Source organism: Epinephelus lanceolatus, chromosome 19 (genome assembly GCF_041903045.1).
Source record: "Epinephelus lanceolatus isolate andai-2023 chromosome 19, ASM4190304v1, whole genome shotgun sequence".
Lineage (NCBI taxonomy): Eukaryota > Metazoa > Chordata > Actinopteri > Perciformes > Serranidae > Epinephelus > Epinephelus lanceolatus.
In genome coordinates this window covers 39,331,922-39,354,715 of record NC_135752.1, presented here as the reverse complement: position 1 = coordinate 39,354,715, position 22,794 = coordinate 39,331,922, and the positions used below count along the sequence as shown (strand labels likewise).

Here is a 22,794-nt window from a genome sequence, read left to right as displayed (position 1 = left end):
CACGAGCATGGGACAGCCAGACGGACAACCTGGAGACATACTGCCTCCTGCCTCAGCTATCTCTGGCCTGGAGGTGTAAAAATATAGTGACCTGAGACTCACTCACACAAACAAAAAATGCCCAAAATGTGTTTGAGTCACAAAACAGTGAGCACGTATGGCCAAAGTCCATTCAGTCCCTTCAGATGTTTTTTGTTTGTCTTAAAAAAAATCGACCATGGTTCAATATTTACAGTTATTAGTTATTGACAAGGCACATTTCCCGACCTACACATTCACTCATATACATTTTGTGAACAATGACCTGGTATTTGACACATCTCTAGTATTTTTTTTTTTAATTTGAACTCTAACGGACGTGTTCAGTTTTTAATATAAAGCTCCATCTTGTGTTTCTCCCACACCGCAGCTCAGCACAGAAACTTTGAGTCTCAGGAAACCGACTAACTTTAGACGATACACTTCACTCGACTCTCTCATATCAGCTTCAAACAAACTGCGGCATGTATTTGTACTCAGAACGAGGTCTGTGGAGTTTGTTCACCGTCTCTTCCATCGGACGCTTGTTATAAAGAAGTCTCAGGAGCAGTTCCAGTTTACACTGTGGACACCTGACTCTTTAAAGACAATCTGAACTTGTCTTTTAATAGACGACAGGAAAAAGCAGTTCAGAAACTATGTTCAGAGGACGTTGAATCAAACGTGCCTCTGTGGCTACTCGGCCTGTAACTGTTTGTGTAATCATGCCGAGGCATCAGGGTCGGGGGTCACGGTCTGGTTCATGCAGCCACACACTGAGTACACAGTGTGTAGTTAAGGTCGGCTGATACTGGATTTTTAGAGGCTGATATAATAAAGTCTCCGGGGCTGGACCCACTGATCAAGCTCCTTTTTCTTCATTCTAACACAGACCTCCAGCTCTGGCGAGGATCTAAGTCCCTGTGTGACTGGTGGAGGCTGTGCGGGCATAGCAACAGTTTGCAAAGTGTCCTGTCGGCGCTAATTAAACAGCCAAACTGATAAATCGGTCATCCCCACTGAACCAAACTTGCACCAAACTCCTCCTGGCTGTGTGAACTCAAGAAAACAAAAGGTAACAGGAGCAAAAACATTTCACTGCTACACACTGCGGCACAAAGAGTTGCCCCATGCATGACCAGCGTGTGTAGAGCGCAGACTGCACAAGAGTGTGTACACAGTGGTGTGAATGTGTGCCGTTACCCCGTGTTGACAGGTGAACTCCAGTCGACCCAGCGGACAGTGACGTTTTCTCGGAGCTCCCCTCCATCGTTCCTGCCACAGGGTATGTGGAAGTCCGTCTGCTCCCTCAGGGCGGTGCGCAGAGACTCCATGGTCTCTGGAGGGATTTGCACCATCAACCCATCTGACACACACAGAACACAAACTCCAGTGAGGGTCGGTGCCAAAACAGTCAAACACTGTACAATAAGAGTCAACACAGACGTAACTTTACCTTCAACGATGCTGGACTTGGCGATGTAGCCTGAGGAGGCTTTCAGGGCTCCGTTAAACACCACAAAACTGGCCCCAGTCACTGGAACAGAACACCACAGGGTTAACCGATCATATAAAACAGAACCAAGACACAATTACCAGGATTACTGATGGCCCTCACCTGTGCGGGTCTTCCCAGGCTTGCTGTTGGCCTGCGTCTGATAGTTTCCCTCCTCGTTCTGGAAACACACCAGGTGAGAGTCGGCCTCCAAGCTTAACCTCGCTCCGATGCTGATGACGTGCTCGTTGGACGCATTCACCACCTTCTGCATCTGCACGACCCAGAAAACATGTTCACAGTTCTGCAGAGCTCAACTGAGGAAAGCTGACACCTGTGAGAGAAACTTGGTCTCTGGCAGCGGTGGAAAAAGTATTTAGATCCTTTATCTAAGTAAAAGTATGTATAGTGAAGTGAAGTCTTCCATGCTCTCACTGTTATCCTTCTACCTGATGTTTTTGGATTAATATTCCTGCTGCAATAACGTGTCATTTTCCTGCTGTGACAGGAGGTCAGGGGCCAGTCGGCAGCCCTGCATATGTACGAAGGGATGTTTCTAGGATTTGAAGACATTTAAGGTGTAAGTGGCATTTATACTTCTGCAGTATCTGTGTCGACGTAACCTCCGCAATAGCATAGCTGACTCTACACTGAGGCCCTGTTTAGTCTGTCCTTTGCGTTTTAAAAATCTTCTGCGTTTATATGGCGACGTTACTGAAATGATCTCCGTTCACACAGAGCCGCAAAATCTACTGGAAACGCTGTAGTATGCACGCCAGGCCAATGGGTGGCAGTGTAAATTTGCAAAGCAACACCACGGCATGACGCCATGCCTGCGCTGAAGCACCTTCCTCTGCAACGCGGTGATTACAAACCAAAACAAAGAAGACACAATGGTGAAAGCACGCACAGATAACTTTGTCTGGATGGACGACGAGGTGGAGTTGCTGCAGTAACAGATCTACACTTCACTTCAAATCAACAGGGTGAGCAGCACAAACAGAGCTCGCCATTGTTGTTGTGACGGTCAGCATGCCTCGTGACTGGAACCGCAATGCGCATGTGCGAAAAGTCTCCGTTTTCAGAGGAACTGCATATTGCAAGTTTACATGACAATGGAGACGCTGTCGTTTCCAAAACGTTGCACTCTGGAACCCGTTTTCGAATCGTTGCGTTTTCAGGCACCCAAAACGCCGCTGTCGTGTAAACGATCGGCCAAAATGCAACTTACGTTTACAGATTTCAGTTGAAATCGTTGTCGTATAAAAGGGGCCTGAAGCTCTATTCATCACAGCATCATACAGCCTGACACTGACTGCAACCAAGACTTGATTAGACCCGTCTCACTCAGTGTGACATGAGATAAACTTGCACAATTAATGTTATCACAAAGTCAACACAGATGCCTTTAAGGACGTGTAGCTGTAAGTGGTAGTTTGAGATTTGGGGAAACACGGATTTGTTTTCTTGTTAGGTGAGAGGATTGATACCACCCTCGTGTCCGTGAGGGAAATGTGAAGACATAAGAGCAAAATCAATTTTCCCCTCTAACTCTTGGCAGAAAAGTGAAGGAGTTTATCTCACTAGATGTCAAATTATTCCTTCCCAGCTCTCGTACCTCGTTGAAGCTAATTTTGGGGATGTCAATGTAGCTGTGGCCCATCTCCATGTGGATCCTCAGGCCCTCCACCACTGACAGGCTGTACTGGTAGTTCCTCAGGTCCTGTGGATGAAACCGTTTACTGAACTCTGAATCATGTCTGCAAAGGCCAGCAATGTACATCTGCTATTGGTACCCTTAGTATTTCACTCATTTTGGTGCACAGATTTTCAAGTCAAAATAAAATCACAAAGAGAGAACAAGAAAGAAACACACATTTATCTCTTCAGAAGAATCCTGTGATCACCTGCGTCAAACTGCACCATCCTAACTAGGTCTGTCTGAAAGCTGTGGTAGCAAAGCTTAAAAATATCAAACTGTTTGTAATTAAACCGTGATGATATTCTCAGTTTCCTCTCTTTTAACCAGGCTTCGTCTTCAGTGCCATTTGGGACTTGTAGGGAATGATTAACAGCAGACAGGAGCTCTGCAGCTACTTAATTACAAGCAGTTACAAACATGGTTTCAGTGGGAGTAAGGAGTGAAGTACACAGCTTTACCTCTGACGATACTTTAAAAGACATCCGTATGTGTTTTAATACTTACAGCCAGTAAATTCATGATGGTGTGTCCCGTCTCTCGATACACAGAGTCCCGAAAACGGACACTTGTCAACGTCGTGGGATACACTGGAAAAGAGAAGAATATTCAGTTTGTTATAGCAGTGACACTATAATTAATCAGCTTTATTTAAAATTATAGTTATCTTGGTGGAAACATAATGTGCATGGTTTGCTTTAAAGGAGCAAAATCAAAAATATGATAATAATATTTAATGTTTTATTTAGGGATAACATTTCTCCTCAAATAATTTTGAATAAAATAAACTTTAGAGCTGCAACTAAAATTCATTTTCATTATTTCAATTGATCATTTGGTCTACAAAAAAAAAAAAAAAAATCACAATTTATTAAAGAATTATTATTAATTTTATTTTTTTAATTATTTTATTCATTATAATAGTTGTTTTCCTTTATTTACTTAGTGATTTATTTCATGTTTTATTTTTTATTTTTATTGAAATTTATTTTTTTATTTTTTATTCAATATCTTTTATTTTTCAAGTGTGTTCTTACTGTGTTTTTGACATTTTGTACATGTTTACATGGAAAAAGAAGCGTGACAATAACATGTTTTGTTATTTTCAAAAATGATGATTCACATTAAAAAAATTAGAAATAATTTGTTTTTTTTAAAAGAATTAATTTATTATAATTTTTTTTCCTTATATATTATTTTCATGTATTTATTTATTTATTTTTGTTTATTTAAATGTATCTATTTACACAGTAAAAATAAACAATTTATGTTTTTTTTTAATTCATTGATTTATCATTATATATAATAATTACTGTTTTCCCTTACTTATTTATTCATCTATTTATTTTATTTTATTTTTATTTTCAGAAGAGTCTCACATTATTTTGTTTATATAGAAAAGAAGTAAAGCAATACCATGTTTTGTTATTTTCAAAAATTATTCATTGTTTTTCCTTATATATTTATGAATTTATTTTTTCATGTATTTATTTTTATTTATTTAAATTCATCTATTTACACAGTAAAAAATAAGAAACAATTTCTTATGGGGTTTTTTAAATTCATTGATTTATCATTGTATATAATAATTACTGTTTTCCTTTACTTATTTATTCATCTATTTATTTATTTATTGTATTTATCTATCTATTTTTTTTTTTTTTTGAAGAGTCGTCTTCTTATGTCTCACATTATTTTTGTTTATATAGAAAAGAAGTATGGCAATACCATGTTATCCTTGAAAATGATGGTTTACAATAAAAAACATCTGAAACCAAGCACAACCGTCCAGAGCCCACTCACCGCTGTACTCGGCTCCAAGCCGCAGAAGCAGCCTGAGAGGAAAGACTTTGGCCCAGGGCACCTCCAGCTTCTGGACGAGCAGGCCGAACAGGAAAGGCTGAGCGGGGAGAGTGAGGCCATCTAGAGGCTGACAGGTGGGAGAGAAGAAGAGCATCCCAGCGTGGTCCTTACTGCCCAGAAAACTGTTGGTGAACGTCACGTTATCCAGCTCCTCCAGGAACTTCCCTGTAACAGAAGATCACGACTCTGTAGTCTCTGTTTTAACCAAGGCAGACAAACAGCCTGAATGTGCTGTATCTACCTCTCTGGGCTTCTTGGTAAATGTTGAGATAGAGCGTGAAGAGGTCTTTGGGGAGAGTTTTTTCTTCTGGCAAACACTCCAACAAGAACACCAGCTCTCTCTGGCCCAGAGCCTGCAGCCCGTTAGAGCCGAAACACCAACACTGCCGACCGGAGTCTGACGGAGGAAACAAAAACAGAGAGTTATTAGGGGCTCGATCTGTGAGGGAGCACGGGAACACATCCAGGATCAGGCTGTATATGATGTGTGCTGACAGCCAGTTTATTTGTCATATAAAATCGAAAGTGATTTGAGATATTTTCTGCTCACATGTGACCAGTTTGACGTTGATCAGCAGGTTGGCATTGAGAACAAATGTCAGCGGTCGGGGTCCTCCCTCCTCTAATAAGTGCAGGATCTGACACGGGGCGGGACTTTCCTCAACCAACACATCTGGAATTAATAAAAAACAGCAGAGCACATTTAAAGCCACATGCTTGAGATTCAGTGACAGATTTTTGTCAGTCAGACAGCACATTTCTGTGCGATATTTGACACCTGTTGGATGAGAGGGTGCAGTCACTGCTGGGAAACAGTGGTGAGTTGAAAAGTAAACTTTTAAGTAGACAAATGTTTTCAGTTCTCTCACAGGCTGCATCAGAGACAGATGTTAAAACTTATTTTGCGATTGACATTTTAATAAAATGACCACTGTGAGTGTGAGGGACACTTGTATCGCCCACACTCTGGTGAGTCTCTTACATTTTTACCTTGACCAGGCGTAAACCTGGAGGGAATCAAAGCTTTGGAGGTGTCTGTGAAAGTTTGTATCTGACTGTTCACTGCTAATCTCAAACTACTGGACCAATCAGCCTCATATTTTGTGTGCACTTTTTTGACTGTATGCCAGTGCTTATTTGGTTGACAAAAACTATGGTGAAGATTTTTCATCAATGACCTTTTTTCCCACCACAAAAATGAGACGATGACGAGCTAAAAACAGATCTTGATGATAAAAAAACTAAGACAAAATCTGTGCTTCATTTTCGCTGACGAGATGAGACGGAACGAAACGTCAGTGGTGGACTATCCGATATTGAAAGTGAAAAACTGAAGCCGTGCTTGTAATGATCTTCAGATGCCTGATGAGCGACAGGCTGGTAAACTCCAGTAAATAGTCTGCACCAGGATGTTTGGGTTGGTGCGAGTTGTGAGCTGTAACTCAGCAGTAAATAATCAGCCGTGTATGTCTGACTGTGGATGGTGGAGCTGCTGAATGGATTTGTGGAGTTTGTTAGTTGCAGTTAGCAGCTAGCTCCGCTCGCAGACTTCACAGCTTCACCCCGCAGGACTCCACTCAGTCTGGACTGGAGAAGGTTTGTGGGTTGATGGTGTTTGACAGGCAGGTAGGAGGCTCAGTTATCTGTGAGTGTAGCTGTGCTGTAAGTAAACAGTCTGAACTCAGATCAGTTTTCTCTGACAGAGATGAAAGTTTAGTTTGAATCACCAACTCTGTGAGAGGACACCAGTTTAAACCTCCAGACTAACATGGTGCACATGAAGAAACAAGTTATGTTTCTGCTTCTTAACAGTCACATGGATAAGTCAGAGTTTACAATGAACCTGGGGACAAATCCTAGTTGGCTCACATTAGTTATTTGTTGAGAGCATAAATAGAGAGATGTTGAGCTTTTCAGATGATGATCAGTAAGTGTGTGCTCGTAAATCAGCCCTTAAACCTGTCACACACTGCTGGAGACATGACACACACACATTATTTTATACAACCTGTCACCTTGATTCTGATTTATGATCTATGAATTAACCTCACTGGATTAGTTTAAAGTGACTAAAAGACTAAAATCTTTTGATTTTTTATTGACTAAAACTATGAAGGATAAAAATGACTGAAGTGTGACTTGAACTAATAAACACTGTCGTCTCAAGACTCAGACTAAATCTAAAATAGCTGTCAAAATTACAACTGCTGAACCTCAAGGACCTCTTGTTGTGGTGATTCATAGTTGTTGAAAAACCTGTTTTACTGAATGTTTCATGTCACTGCTGATTCCTCACTCCTCTTGATCAACCAGTAGGGGCCACAGGTTTTCTGGAAATTGGCCCGGCTAAAAACAACAAGCCTTACTGTCTGTTGCAGGAAACATTTTGTCCTTCGTTGTGGCTTAAAAACTGACATCCATTGAAACGTTTGGAATCATTTTGAACCAGAGCATCTGCAGATTTATTCCATACCCGCTAAATTTTGATGCACGACAGTTAGGCACAATACGAGATCAATAAATCGTAAATTTGCTTGTTATCTAATTTATACGTTGTAGAATGCCATAGGCTTGTGCTAATAGTGTTAGCATGTTGTATTTGTGGGGAAAATGTGTCCAGATAAAGACAAGTGTTTGTCTGTGAATGCTGCGAGTTATAGTGAAGCTGATTTGTGTTTGACACTGTCTCTATGAAGCCATGTTTAATGTGTGTTTAATGTGTGTTTTGAATCAACTGAACTTTACAGCACTACACCGCCGACTAGTGTTTTGGAGGTGTAACTGCAGAGTGACACAGACACACCACCGCACAAGAATAAATGCTCACAACAGCGTAGAGTCTGCCACACAAGTTTAAATCCCCCTCAAAACTGCCAAAGCACTCAGTAAAGAGTTACATGTCTGAAAGGAGCCACAGAAAACATACAAGGACACTGAAATAAAACACACACCTCCAGCTTCATCCTCTCCAGTGATGATGAGCAGTGGTGGGAGTTCATCCTCGTTGTCTGGCAGCAGACTGGGAACCCTCTTCACTGAAGTACCGATCCCAGAGAGCAGGGCGTAGTCCCAGGGTCCAGACAGCGGAGGTCGAACCACCTCCACAGCCCCTGAAGCTTCAGGAGCGGAGGAGCCACCGACTCCAACCTCTGACCCTGCAGAGCCAGGCTGAGAGGAGAGAGTCGGTCACTGTGGGAGCTTTCAACTTTAGAGGATTCAGTTATTTTTAATCTTCATGTTTTATTATTTATAATCTAACTGTGAGGCAAAAAATGGTCTGTTAACCACCTGGGGAAGAACTCAACTTTCTCAAAACATGGTAACCAGTTTAAGAGACGGTGAGAGCAACAAGACAATGTGAAAAAGTCCTGATAAAAGAATCTCTGCTGCTCTGCTGCGTGGATGATGTTTCTGTGTCTTACTGTTTGGTCCGGAGAGACGGCGCTGAACTCCTGGGAGCTCCGCCGGCTCGTCACCGACAGCTTGGTTGTGTCTGCCACCTCTCCGTTGGGCAGGATGCCATCAGCGAACCACACGCGCTTCTGTTCACGAGGACAACCTGATAACACACAGAAGTCTCTTCAAGGGTACGGCTCAGGAAAACAACACTGACAGTGAACGTACAGAGCGTGTTCAGTATTTAAGAGCAGTCATACTGTCGTTGTTTGGGTGTTTGAGAACGGACACAGGCACCATGACGGTCGGCGGAGGAGAGTTAAGGGTGCCGGCGGCTCGAGCCTGCTGCAGAGGGGGGATGGTGCTGCAGTACTCAGACGGGACGTTGGGGTTGGGACTGGGACCCGAAGGACTCATCATCCGCTCCAGGGCCTGGGCTGCAAGGAGAAACGTGTCATGGAGGTGGGTTAATTTTAGCTTAGTTTCAAGAGTCTGTGGATGAGTCCAGACTGAAACAGCTCAACAACTAACAGATGGATTATGTTGAGTTTTAATGCAGACTTTTACAATCCCCTGATGATGACTTTGCAGATCCTCTGATTTAATCTCCAGTGTCATCAGGAGGTTTATTTATTTGTGGATTTGAGTGAAATGTCTCCACAGTAACAGGGTGCATTCACATGGGATTCCTTACAGACGTTCATCTTCCTGTCAGGATGAATTGTGATCCCTTTACTTTTCATCTCACGCCATCATCACTTCAACATGTTAATGTGTCCAATACTTTAGTTTTTGGTCAAATTCCTGAAACACTAATGACATTCCCATCAGCCTCAGTTGTTCTTTGCTGTACAACAGTTAACTTGAGGGCGCAATAAATGCAGTATAATAGTAGTTGTCATACTTGAGGTCTGTTTTTATGACAGCCATATTGTTGTTTAGTTCCTTCATTATATTCAGTTCACAAGTTCATTTTCCCCGTCAAACTATTTCACACTTCACTGGTGTCAAACTGTTAACCTCTTGCACTCCACCCTCATTTTGTAGCGAAAACGCCTAAAATGACATACCCAAATTAAAATGACTGTAGCTTCTGAACCGCTCTGACTACATGCATGCATGAGGTGTTGCCAGAAAGAAAACTCCCTGAAGTTTCTTGTGAAAGTGTCAGAAACACTCTAGGTGATACTGAGACAGAGTAATGGGCCTCTGAAGTCAGTAAAAAGTTGAAGATTTTGTCTAAAATAAAATAAAAAATGTGTTTCAGGATGAATAACTGTCTGTGGCTTCATCTGAGGAGGTAAATGACACTGTGGGGCTGTAGGCACACTATCAATGAACACTTGTTCCAAATTTGAAGAAGACTGCTCAAAGTATGACCATTCTACAGTGTTTTATCCATGAAAAGATCCAGGCGGAGCTCCAAATGACAAGTCGGTCACTCAGCTTCAAAACAGTACTATCAGTGATCAAACAACACTCAGCCAGCTTCAAACATTGTACCTTATTGAAATCAGGTGTGATTATGATAGCTGATGTTGTTTATGACACAGAAACACCATAAAATATCACCAAATAAAGCCATATGAAACGTGAAAGTTATGATCCCACTTTCTAGACGGTGTATCTCAGACAAAAATAGTGGTAGGAGTGAGACTCTTACCTTTTATAAGACAGCTAAGTCCCTGCTAATAGCTCCACATAAGATCACGAGTAATCCTTTAACTTTTCCCCTCGAAAAACGGCATGACATGACTTGTCACCACTCATCGTGATTTTGAACTTTGTGTGTTTAGGCTGCTCTGGTGCGAAAGGCATAATAAATAAAAGAAAAACGATGTTATTTCTGAAAAGTCGAGAGCTTCCTGAATCCAGCAATACCAAACATCACATGGTTTGATAACGTAGTGCGCCTGGGAGATACCATTTAACAGAGGATGAGGGGAGCGGGGCGTCGGCATCCTGGCATAGTTGAAAATGTTTTTCTGTTAAAACACCTATAAACACCTGAGGTATGGACAGTAACAGAGTCATATTGCTCCACAGTATGTAGGTACTGTTGTGTTTTCATGTTTGGACTCACTCTGTGTCCATTTAAATGAACGTCAACACAAGATGTAGAACTTTTTTTGTTAGCTTTCTTTCTAATATTGGATATTTCTGATAAAAGCAGCTCTGAAGATGAACCTGAAGCAGCTGATGAGTGATCAGATATCAGATCAGATCATTCACAAGCAGAACTGGAGCATGATGAGCATGACTGTGCTCGCTCAGAGGACACACACTGGACACAAAAACAGCCTCACAGCCATGTTGCAATGACCACGAGGCACTAACTGTGATTTCTGATCACTGTTATGACTAATTTCTGCCTTGAAGCTGCTTGTGTGTCGCACAGTGTGATACTGCAGCACATCCTGAAGCTACGTTTCATTGTTTTCAATACAAAGGATTCGGAAACTACCAAAATCAGACACATTTAACCTTTGACTGACAGCTCTGCTCCCCTACAGCACATCCTGTGGTGCAGATGAATGAAGGTTAGTGCAAACAGCACAGACATGAGTTGTTGCTTCCAGGAAAGCTTCCAGGCGGTGACTGAGAGGCTTTCTAAATGCCTCTCCGGTTGGACTCTCTCACAAAATGCTGATGCAGCACTCGTCTACATTATATTGATTAAGCATCATAGATCTTTATTGATCCGTTGTGTACTGACAACAAGAACAGTGTGGCTTACAAAAGCACAGGAACTCAGCCACATCGAGAGGACACACACCGCAAAGACATTACAGTAGGATGGACTCTCTTCAGTTACACAGCATCACTACAAGTTGTTTCACCTTGTTCTGCAAAGAAATGATGACAAGGCACAAAAACAGTCATCCAAGGCTTTGGGTAATTACTTGGTTGGGTACTGAACTTGGTACTTTAAACGGACCAGACGATCTCCATCGGCACTACTGAGTATCGATTCACATTTAATTTGCCAAATTTCAGCACCTGAAAGCACATCTGGATGAGAACGTCGGGTTTCGGCAAGAGGCAAAGTGCCATGAACCGCCCCAAAGCTCTGAGGTCAGCAACAGAGCGCTGCAGAGCCACCAGTTAAAATTCAGACAGGATTTGGAAGCGTCCCAAAGCCAAGAAGCAACCATGGAGCACTGCGAATGGTCCGTCGGCTCTTTTATCGCTGCAGCGCCGATCTGCTGCAACAGTTTCAGCGTCTAGTCTATTTACTTTTCTTTATCATTGTAGTAATAGTCTTATTATCACTGTTAGATGAGCAGACACGACGGGCAGAGAAAGAAGGGAGGGGGTTTCCTCCAGGTGCTCTGACATGTTCTCCCTGTGTCAGTGTGGGTTTCCTCCAGGTGCTCTGACATGTTCTCCCTGTGTCAGCGTGGGTTTCCTCCAGGTGCTCTGACATGTTCTCCCTGTGTCAGCGTGGGTTTCCTCCAGGTGCTCTGACATGTTCTCCCTGTGTCAGCGTGGGTTTCCTCCAGGTGCTCTGACATGTTCTCCCTGTGTCAGCGTGGGTTTCCTCCAGGTGCTCTGACATGTTCTCCCTGTGTCAGTGTGGGTTTCCTCCAGGTGCTCTGACATGTTCTCCCTGTGTCAGCGTGGGTTTCCTCCAGGTGCTCTGACATGTTCTCCCTGTGTCAGCGTGGGTTTCCTCCAGGTGCTCTGACATGTTCTCCCTGTGTCAGCGTGGGTTTCCTCCAGGTGCTCCAGCTTCCTCCCACAGTCCAAAGACACGCAGGTTAATTGGTGACTCTAAATTGTCCGTAGGTGTGAATGTGAGTGTGAATGGTTGTCTGTCTCTATGTGTCAGCCCTGTGATAGTCTGGTGACCTGTCCAGGGTGAACCCTGCCTCTCACCCAGTGTCAGCTGGGATAGGCTCCAGCCCCGTGACCCCTAACATGATAAGCGGCTACAGAAAAAAAAAGAGCGAATGTTAAATGGAGATGGACGGAGCCTTCTGTCCGTCCTCTGCACACGTTTTCTAAAAGCTTACGGCCAAAACACAGCAGTACCATCCAAGATCTTGGAGGCAGCGTAGCGTAGTTCAGGCGAGATGTGATCGTAGGAGACGACAGTGACACTTCAATAATGGCAGAACGAAACAAATCGGTGGTATATGCTGATGTTTTCACAGCAATCTATAACAGATATTAGAAAGGGAATTATGACACAGTATATACAGGGTGTCTACAGGCATCAAACAGTTAAATTTAATGCTTTTAAGACCCGCTTAAGACACCAAATTTAGGACAGATTTTTGGACAAATCTTATTTTAATTATCTAAGCATCACAGGTAAGTAGTACAGATGTGGTCTTGTGCAGAGGTAAGTGTTATGTGCAAGTATAAAGTACATTTTTAAAGATTTGTAGCACTGGAAATGTGGATGTTTAAATCACTCATTCACTTCACTCATTTACACAAAAAGAAATTAAGAGATATATAAATGAAATGAGATGAAATGTTTGTGGTAGTTACGACCTCACAAATTCAACTTTAAGACTTTTTAATTACTTTTACATTTTTTAATCTAAGACATTTTAAGGACTCTGATATTGAGTAAAAAGCAATTTTTAAAAGATGTTTTCATGTGAAAGAAGATTATATTCTAAAGGCTGTTTCATACATTTGCAGGATTGAATTTGTGCTCGCTCAAAGGTATTGAAGGACTGAATGACATGAAAACAACAAAACAAATCATCAGCCAGATTGTGTTTTCTGAAGGAGTATCAGCCCAGAATTTAAATCGGTGCATCCCTACTCTATAACTTGTCCATTTCACAACAGGTTGGATGAATTGTGACCGTCCATCGTTGTGACGAATGGAAGAAGACGTGCTGGATTCTGCTGACAGCGATATCTCCAGCTGTACCGACACAACCGCTAACATGGCTGATGAATGTGTGAACGCTGTAACCATGCACAGGGCCCTTTGACCTTCTAGCGTAAGTGACGTAGGCAGCAATGAAATCTGAAAACAAGTGGTCAGCTGGGGATGCATGACACAAACAGGTCTGAGCAGCGATGTGTCCTCCTGTGGTCAGATCACCACAACATATTCACACTGGGTCAAATATTCCTCAACGCAGATTATTAACACCACAACAATCCAACAGGACACAGAAGCAGTAAACAATGACTACTTTTTAAGATTCAGCTTACCTCATCCTCATCCTCACCCTCATCATCCCCTCTGCTACAACTCAACCCGTCCAGATCACTGCGAGTCTATTCCTCAGTCTGACTTTCGACACTCCCATCACAGCTCCCCTGAAGCAGCTCCTCGCTTATCTCCGTGAGTCTACGTGTGCCGTTAGCCGTGTCAGCCCCGTTAGCTTTCGGCTGAGGTGTGTGTGTGTGCAGTAAGCTTCACATGCAGCTCACCACACTGTTGTGAGAGATGGAGAGCAAAAGGAGGAGGGAGAGATGACGGAGAGGAGAGAGGGATCACGTCACAGCGCTCGAGCATCCACCAGCAGCCACAAAAAGTGGATCACCTCTTTCTTCTTAATTTAGACGCCGTGTGCGAGCGTCACATGTCCGCTGCGTTAGGCGGGTCCCGTAGCACACACACGCACACACAATCAAGGACAAATGCCAGTGTCCTGCTATAACTCTCCTCCCCTCTCCATCCATCTTCCCCCTCCCCATCTCTCCTCCATGTCCATGCTGCAGTCTTTAACTATAAAAAGGTGCCTCTCTCAAACACAGACGAGTGAAGCACAGACGCTGATTTCAAATCTTTTCTTTTTTACACCAACGTGCTGTTTATGTTCATGCAAAGACGCAATTCTATATATGAATGTTTGAATATTTAATATTTGTTCAGACATGAAAGCGAGCCTCCCGAGCCGCTCTGTACGGGACGTTTTTAGTGTTTCATGCCTTAAATATTCATCAGCTGTATAATGAAAACGTTACTGTGATGTTATTAAGTTTTAATGACAACTCGTTTAGTCTATTTAAAGATGACCTGTAGGTTTAGTCTGTTCCTGTGAGAGGATGAAAAGACCAGTTCTACCCAGGGCACAAAATTAGCCCCAACCACCAGCCAAATGCTGCTTAAATATGCAGGTGTCTGGTAGAATTGCTCCACTCACCAGCCCAAAAACAACTTTCACAAGCCAATATATGAGCCCCATACAGAGGCAGGGCGTCTATAGACAGTTAAAAAATATTAAAGCTGCATTAAATTATGTTTTTGGCCAGGTGAGGGCAGCAAATCAAACTATGAATCAGTCCCTGCAGTGATTTCGGGGAGCTGTTATTGGGACTGTTGTGGCCTGAAATGCAAACATAAGTTCACAGCAGCTTTTCTAAAACAATTGCGATGTACGCTGCGAAGTTTACAGACATTTCTTGCAACAAAAATTACAAATCTGTTCATAATGGCGGGGGTGTGGGGGGCGTCAACATTGAATTGGTGTTGATCAGGACCATCTCCATGAGCCACTCTCCCCCTGCTGCCTCTGACCGGTTAGCATGAGCTGACGATTAGTCGTTTAAATGATTAAACGCCCGCCCCCTCGTTAGTCGGCACCAAAAATATTAATCGTTAAACCAATTACTATTTTATTTATGTACAAGGCTGCTTAACTGTCATGCAGTCGCCCGCCACTAGTGGGTGCTACAGAGCTGTCAGACAGCAGTCCCCCTCCCCGCGGTAATGCTCGAGTAGACTGGAGTTTTAAATTGGAGCGATGTCCTCTCGTAAACCAGCGCAGTTTGGCAGCTTTGATCTAGACAATGAAAAGCATGTAGGCTGTGTCAGAAAATAAACTGGTATATAATCACTCGACTGGAGCAACACACAACCACATTCAACTCAAGCATTCGGATGTTAACCTGGACAGAACGACGGCTGCTGCTGCTGCTAGCGGTGCTCGCCACACTCAGACCAAATTGACATCGTTCACCCAGAGACGCTGTGAAGATAACGCAGCTCATCACAACAATGACCTTGCAAGATACGCTTCCACTGAACTTTGTTGAAGGGTAAGGCTTCAGGAAGTTAACGGAATATGTTGAGCCTGAACGCATCGTGCCGGGACACAAAATGAGAACCTCCAGGCTGAAGCACATCCAACATAAAATGAGTGATTTCCTTTTTTTTAGACTAGTCGATGAGCCTTAATTAAAATTTTCACTTAGTCAACAGGGAAATTAGTTATCAGGAACATCCCGAGCTAACATCTCAACTCTTTCTTTAAACCCGTTAATAACCATTAGGGAACATTAGCTGTGTGATGCTAACAGTTAGCCCTGTCAGTGGGTGTGTACTGAATCACGTACTTTTTCTTTTTACTTTTACTAGGTGCTGCAGCTGCCCTTAAAAAGTACATACTGTTGCATGCAGCATGCACACAATTGGAATATGCTGCTGTGTCATAACATCACGCCCTGAACTTTGACGCTCTTGCTTTTATATCCGTTACCTTGGAGATAAAACAAACGCCACTCACCGAATTCGCCAGAGAAGGAGATCAACCCGGAGAGCTCTGCTGTTGTTACTTTGCAATACATGTAGTTTAACTTGTAGATTCTAACATCATATTTGTGACAGTGAAATTACATCTGCAGTGTTATTTTTATAGTTATATCCTTTTGTTGTTTGTAATATTTATGATTATTTTGTTCACTAAATCAATTAATATTCCTGCTATTACTGTTCAACTGGCACTGTCATCCGTCATTGGGACTTCTGACAGCTGTCAATCAACTGTCAAGCTGTCGTCTGTTTGCAGCTCATCGGACGTGACGTATCGTCCACTGCTCAGACGGTTGTAGAAAAACTTATCAACATCACATACGATGGAGGATCTTCCTAAAAATACAAGTATAGACTCGTACAAAAAGTAAATCCCTATCCAGAGTTCATCATTAGCAACAATGTTTTTGTTGGAGTCGTGAAAACTAGAATTGCCGCCCTGCAATTGTACACCTCCGCCCACCAGTCCAGTGTCTCTGACAGTCTCCATCCATGTCAGTGAAAACATGGATGCTTCACACACAGAAGATCTATACAATCAGCACAGTTTCAAGATTAGAGTCACCAATTCAGTATCTGACCAAATGTCTCCCCTTCTGTTCCTGAGATATGACGTTAAAACATGATGATGTCACAGTCAAGCTGACCTTTAACCTTTTGACCTTTATTATTTTATCCTGTTAGACATTTGTGTGAAATTGTGTCACAATCAGCATATGAATTCTTGAGATCCAGACATTTGTGCCAAATTTGAAGAAATCCCTTAAGGCCGTTCTTGAGATATCGCGTTCACAAAAACGAGACCGACAGGGTCATAGTGACCTTGGCCTTTGACCTATGACCACCAAAAACTAAGCATTTAATTGTTGAGTCCAACTGGACGTTTGTGCCAAATTTCAAGAAATTCCCTTGAGGCGTTCTTGAGATATCAAGACAAGCATGGGATGAATGAACAACCCGAAAACATGATGCCTCTGGCATGGAGGCATAAAAAGTTGAGGCTTGAGCACCACCTGAGGGTGATGTCATGACCTTCCCTCTCCATGTTGCACAGGACCACGCTGTCTAGATTTTAGATGTTGAGTCCAGGTGAATGTCTCATGGCTGCCTCCACGCCGGCAACAAAGGCATTAACAGTAGAACAGGACTGTATCTCAGAAACTACAACGAACACAATCAAGAACTGATATCTGTGAAGTCATAACAAATTAAATATCAAAGATTAACAGTCATTTGCAGCATAAACAATAATCTATTTCTATTTCAATGTGGCAATTTTCCTCATTTTCAAAATTCCTGTGTTTGTCTACACCTTTTTATGTGATCTAAAAATTTCAAACTTGTACTGTTAGATATGCACAAAGTTTATCCAGATTTCAAGACTTTCGACCAATCAGAACAAATGTTGTGACATTTCTCCTCATCATACTAAATATCATTTTTGGCCACAAATGTGTTAAAAACACTTTTTCAAAAGGCCCTTCAAAACCACAGTCATCTGTCTAATGCTACACGTCCCTCCAGGACATGTACACACATGAATCATTGGAGCCTGTACAGCAGCTTTATCCCATTTCAGAGGTTTGTCAATAACGTTCAACTCATCAGACGGACACAAACTCCTTAATTACTCTGCATTTCTGCAACAATCTCACCACAGTGGTGAAAATACTTCCACATTAGCATACTGAATGTCTGCACACTACTCTCTGCTCACATATCTGTCAGAAACATGTGGAGGTGAGTGTGAGCTCAGACCACAGCAGGGCCTTACCTCTGTGTATGGTATCAAAGCAGACGACACACACACGAGCCTCCTTCTCCAGGTACTTCAGCTTACACTTCCTGTTGCAGCAACCGGCACAGTAAACCTGCCACAGAGGAGAGAGTGACCAAACACGTACGCTACAGAGGAACGTGCATACATAAGAAAAAAGACACAACAATTCAGAGTGTATCTAAACATGTCCGCCTGGTTGGACCAGCAGCAGCACTCTTGCTGAGAACAATAACAACAGTCCTCTCTAATGCTGTTTTAATCACTCACCTTTAAAGGACTTAGCTCCATCTTTAGGACACGCGGCTCAGTGGAGATCTATAGAGGGGCTGAAAAAAGAAGTGCTGACTCATGCTCTCTGTGTCCATGCATCCACTGAGCTATATTTGGTGCTGGGACGTAATCCGTTTCATTTGACTATTTCCAAAACACGCACCCCTTACAACTTTCACTGTCATTCACGTATGACATTAAGTGTTGTAAACAAAAATGCATCTAGACTTCGCACAAATAAATGTTAAAAAAAAAACAGAATTAAAGCTGATTGGACAATCTATATAGGAAACATTCAGAGTTCCCTGTAAGCGCACTGACAAACTGTGGTACTGTTCACAATTTAACGACTTAGAAAATTGGAATTGAAAAAAAAAGGTTTAAATTTTAGCTCAAGGAATTCATCGTGACAGGGAGACGTTTCTCTTTTTTTTTTTTTTTGTCCTGCTCCTCGTGCAGGGCGACGGTGCAAAATTAGTCTGATGTTTACAATTTCCACTTGATTCACTGTTTCAATTCAATCAGCCGAGCTGCGCTGTCAGAATAAAATGAAGCCTACAACAACAAAGATGGCTGCACTATAACACTGCTGAACCTTTCAACTTGGGGTTCAATGATTAATCAGACAGTCAATCAACCTAAAAGCAACAATTTTGACAATCGTTTGAATCATATTCAAGCAAATATACCAAACATTTGCCTTTTAAAGGCTCTCAAATGGTAGAATGTTCTGCTTTAAGCCCAGCTCAGACCAAAGATTCACGACAAGACGAGTTGAAAGAGGCGACTACCTGCAATGCACTTTTCTGCAACGTTCTAAAAAGCTGCTAGCTCACACCAATACAACTAGATGTCTATCATCTCTAGTCAACAACTTAAGGCCCTGACACACCAAGCCGATGGTCGGCTGTCGACCAAAGTTGGGCTGTCGGTGAGCGTCTATCGCCCTAGTTTTTGCAGTGTGTCCTGCACCATCGGCACTTCGGCGTCTGCGGCTTTTCGGCCGATTGAGCATGTTGAATCAGCGGCGGAGCTTGTCGGTGAAAGAGATCACTCTGATTGGCTGTTCAGGTTTTATTTCCTCGCCCCTGTAGTGAGTGAATCTGCCTGTAGTGAAACCGGGGCTAACCGGTGCTTCCTCCTCAGGCTCCACTTCACTCAGCTGCCCCACAGACCCGCTGCTTCTTCCCACTTTAACCTGAATAACAAACTGGAGCTAGCTGGGAGCGGCTAGCGGAGCGTTAGCCGCAGCATGACCGGAGGGAAGCACAGCCAGTTAGCCTCCGCTAGTCTCTGAGCTAGCCCCGGCTCTCCGTTTGGATCCAACCGGAGCACCGAGCCCTGGTTTGTTATTCAGGTTAAAGTGGGAAGAAGCAGCGGGTTTATCGGGCAGCTGAGTGAAGTGGAGCCTGAGGAGGAAACACCGGGACCGTCTGGATGTAATAGTCCGTGGAGGTGCTGCGGTGCTCGGCTGCACAGATAGGAAACCCCTCGGCTGACAGGATGTACCACTCTCTCACTCCGCTCTCTCTCACGCAAGCGCAGAACGTACGTGCTACTTGGCCGTCGGATGTAGTCCGTGTAGTGTGTTCAGATGCAACTGACACAGGGCGACGTGAGGCAATGTAGACAACGCAACAGTTGGCTTTCGTCACTGCTAGTTCTTTGATGTCGGTTTGGTGTGTCCGCACCTTTAATCGATATATTGATCCAGATTGATGGATCGTTACACCCCTAGGAAAAACTGCAACACAGAAGACGAAATCGCAACATGGAGATGGCGGCCATTTGTATCGCATGTTTGGTTTTAGTTTGAGGGCCGTTACACCCCCAGTATTCACAGCTGGACAAAAGCGTCCAAGTGTTTTCATACAACAGAACGACACATAAGTGAAACTTGAACATACCTTCCCGCAGGCTCGACAGTGGTGCCGTCTCTTGGTGAAGGTGAACCTCTGGTAGCAGTTCATACAGTTGGGAGCTTCAGAGTCGGGCACCCAGGCAGGCTGTCTGCTCCCCAGCTCCTCTACTCCTTCTCTCTTCCAGTTCACCGACCTGGCTCCATCTGTGGGTGACTCCCCGGGGTAAGGTGGGGGCTCTGAGAGTTCATCAAACCCCACACTGTAGTCCTGATGCTCCTGAGTGGCGTACATAGGGCTCAAATCCCTATTGTTGGAATGTTCCTCTGTAAGACTTGAGGGTGAACTCTCTTCATCCTCAGCAGTGCTGAGCGTCTGCGCCTGCTCCTCTCCTTCCTCTCCTGCTGGTGGAGATCGTGCAGTTTGGCAGTGTAGCTGTTTAGGTCTTGCACCTCCATAGGAGGGCTGCTGATCAGGGCTACTGCTGTGCTGGGACTGGAAAGTGTTGCTGGTTACAGAATGGTTTACCTCAGAGGAGGGTTCTGGCTCTTCTTGGCAAGGAGGTCTGCAGGAGTCTTGTGATGGAGCACCAGGGTTTGAACTTCCCTCTACAGTCACACACATTGTTCTGTCACTCTCTGGAGAAGCCAGACCCTCCAGATCCTCCCGTCTACCTCGACCACAGCTCCTCAGCTCCTCTTCCACCAGCCTGCCCTCCAGATCTCCGTTTGACTCTGAGAGACTCTCAGGTTGAGTGAAATCTCCCGAGCCGCCACCGCAGTAAGAGACACCACCCTGCTCTGCTTCTGCGTGTGCCTGCAGGAATGCATCCAGCTCCTCGTCTGTAACCAGGAGCTCGGCCTGGTCGCTCTCAGGAAGGTATTCGAAACCAAACTCTGGAGGATCAACGGGGCTGGGTTCTGAGTGTTCGCAGGAGGCGAGTTCTGCAGGAGGGGCAACAGCAGCAGGTTCGAGGGCGAGATGCTGCCCCTCTGGTGACACCCTGCCCTCTGCAGCCTGCTCGGACACTGATGAGTCAACGGGTTCCTCTAAATGCAATCTGTCCTCCCTTGCTTCCAGGGCTGACAGGGAGTCTGCCTCAGTGCTTTCAGAGACGTCTGCAGCCTCATCGCACTGCTCTGAAGCTTGTCCCGACTCGTCCTCTGCTGTCTTTGTGTTCACCAGAGCTCCACACATGGACACAGCTATAGGCAGGCAGGATAGGCCCATCGCTTCGCTGTCTGAAGCTTCTGACTTTGGACCATCAAGAGACTCAGCTTCGCCTTTATCCGAAATTTCTTGTGACTCCTCTTCTTTACTCACTGAGGTTGTTGTTGTCTCTTTAATGCTATCAACAGGCAGAGTGGGCTCCGGTTCACAGTGGTCTAAAGAGTTAACCACTACCTGGTTTGTGCAAGCCTCCTCCTCACAGTCCCTCTCGTCTTTGTCAGCTGACTCAGAGATCCTTGGTGCCAGTGAATCATCTGTGGACTCACAGCTCCTCTCCACTGCAGCAGGAAGAATAACATCCAGCAGACTGAGCGAGGCAGAGTATCCACCGCTCTGCTCCTGGGAATCCGAACCCAGAAGCCCGTCTTTCCCTGCAGACGCCTGCTCTTCTGTTACGTCCACACTTTGGCTCGGCCGTCCTTGCTGCTCTCCTCGCACAGTGACCACAGGGCTGTCAAAGTCCACGAGCAGCGTCTCCTCCTCCTCCATTTGCTTCTCCACCATGTCCAGCTCACTGAAAGCATCGTGGCTGTTGGCCCTGACCAGGATGGCTGAGCTGGTGTCGTTCACGAGGTCACACACCGGCTTCAGAGCTCTGTCGGGGCAGGGAGGGGCTGAGCTTTTAGGTGGCCTGCGATCCACAGAGGAGAGAAGGTCCACGCCAGTAAGAGGCTGACCTTTGACCTCCCTGTCATCAGCGCTGCGGTTCTGACTGCTGGAGCGGTCAGGACAGTTGGTGGCAGAACCATAATGAAGAGAGTTAAGGTCGGGGAGGTTTGGTGGGACGGTGGACGCCTCAGAGGATAAACCCAGTGAGGAGAAGGGGTACACAGCGGGCTTCAGGAAAACAGATTTACAGTCGAGTTCCTCTGTAATAAAAATAAAGAACAAAACATGTTAAACTCAGATACACTTAAAAAAACATAATTCAAATATCAAAGTATATTACTGATATGAAATAGTACGGTTAAAACATTTCTTTAACCATTATTTAAATGCATAAATTTCAACTTTAAATTGTACTTCTTTTCCCACATTCAATTTTCGTTTTCTTTTTTTGCAAATAATCAAATATTCTTTAATAATTTAATGTGAATACTAGAATACGGAAGTTTCTTTACATGCCTGCTTTAACGCACACACTGTGCTCACTCTTTACACATGTGTCGAAGGTCTTTAATATGGTTGATCGCGTCATTCTTTTAGATAAGCTGCTCTCTGTGGGTTTTTGATTTATCTACTTACAACTTATTACTTACTTATAACAAGTTATTGTTCTTGGCCCCAAACAACTCAGAGACTCTTTATCTGATGACATAGTTTCTCTAGATGGCATTGCTCTGGCCTCTAGCACTACCGTAAGAAACCTCGGAGTAATATTTGATCAAGATTTGTCTTTTAATTCTCATTTAAAGCAAACCTCACGGACTGCATTTTTTCATCTGCGTAATATTGCGAAAATTAGGCCTATCCTGACCCGAAAAGATGCAGAAAAATTGGTCCACGCTTTTGTTACCTCAAGGCTGGATTACTGTAACTCTCTATTATCAGGTAGCTCTAGTAAGTCCTTAAAAACTCTCCAGCTAATTCAGAATGCAGCAGCACGTGTACTAACAGGAACTAAGAAACGAGATCATATTTCTCCTGTTTTAGCTTCTCTGCACTGGCTCCCTG

At 43.8% G+C, this 22,794-nt stretch overlaps 1 protein-coding gene across 1 annotated transcript in view; it reads right to left on the bottom strand.

Moving 5' to 3' along the window:
- zfyve16 (zinc finger, FYVE domain containing 16) overlaps positions 1 to 22,794 on the bottom strand; it is a 36,099-nt gene that overhangs the window by 4,941 nt on the left and 8,364 nt on the right. The window contains exons 3-15 of the mRNA XM_033646579.2: positions 19,939 to 21,989; positions 17,756 to 17,852; positions 8,732 to 8,908; positions 8,498 to 8,634; positions 8,027 to 8,243; positions 5,626 to 5,748; positions 5,317 to 5,472; positions 5,016 to 5,240; positions 3,720 to 3,802; positions 3,132 to 3,236; positions 1,637 to 1,787; positions 1,475 to 1,555; positions 1,222 to 1,384 (exon numbers count right to left, since the gene is read on the bottom strand). Of these exons, the coding sequence (XP_033502470.2) occupies positions 1,222 to 1,384; positions 1,475 to 1,555; positions 1,637 to 1,787; positions 3,132 to 3,236; positions 3,720 to 3,802; positions 5,016 to 5,240; positions 5,317 to 5,472; positions 5,626 to 5,748; positions 8,027 to 8,243; positions 8,498 to 8,634; positions 8,732 to 8,908; positions 17,756 to 17,852; positions 19,939 to 21,989 (3,766 nt within the window). The remainder of the gene's footprint in view (positions 1 to 1,221; positions 1,385 to 1,474; positions 1,556 to 1,636; positions 1,788 to 3,131; positions 3,237 to 3,719; positions 3,803 to 5,015; positions 5,241 to 5,316; positions 5,473 to 5,625; positions 5,749 to 8,026; positions 8,244 to 8,497; positions 8,635 to 8,731; positions 8,909 to 17,755; positions 17,853 to 19,938; positions 21,990 to 22,794) is intronic.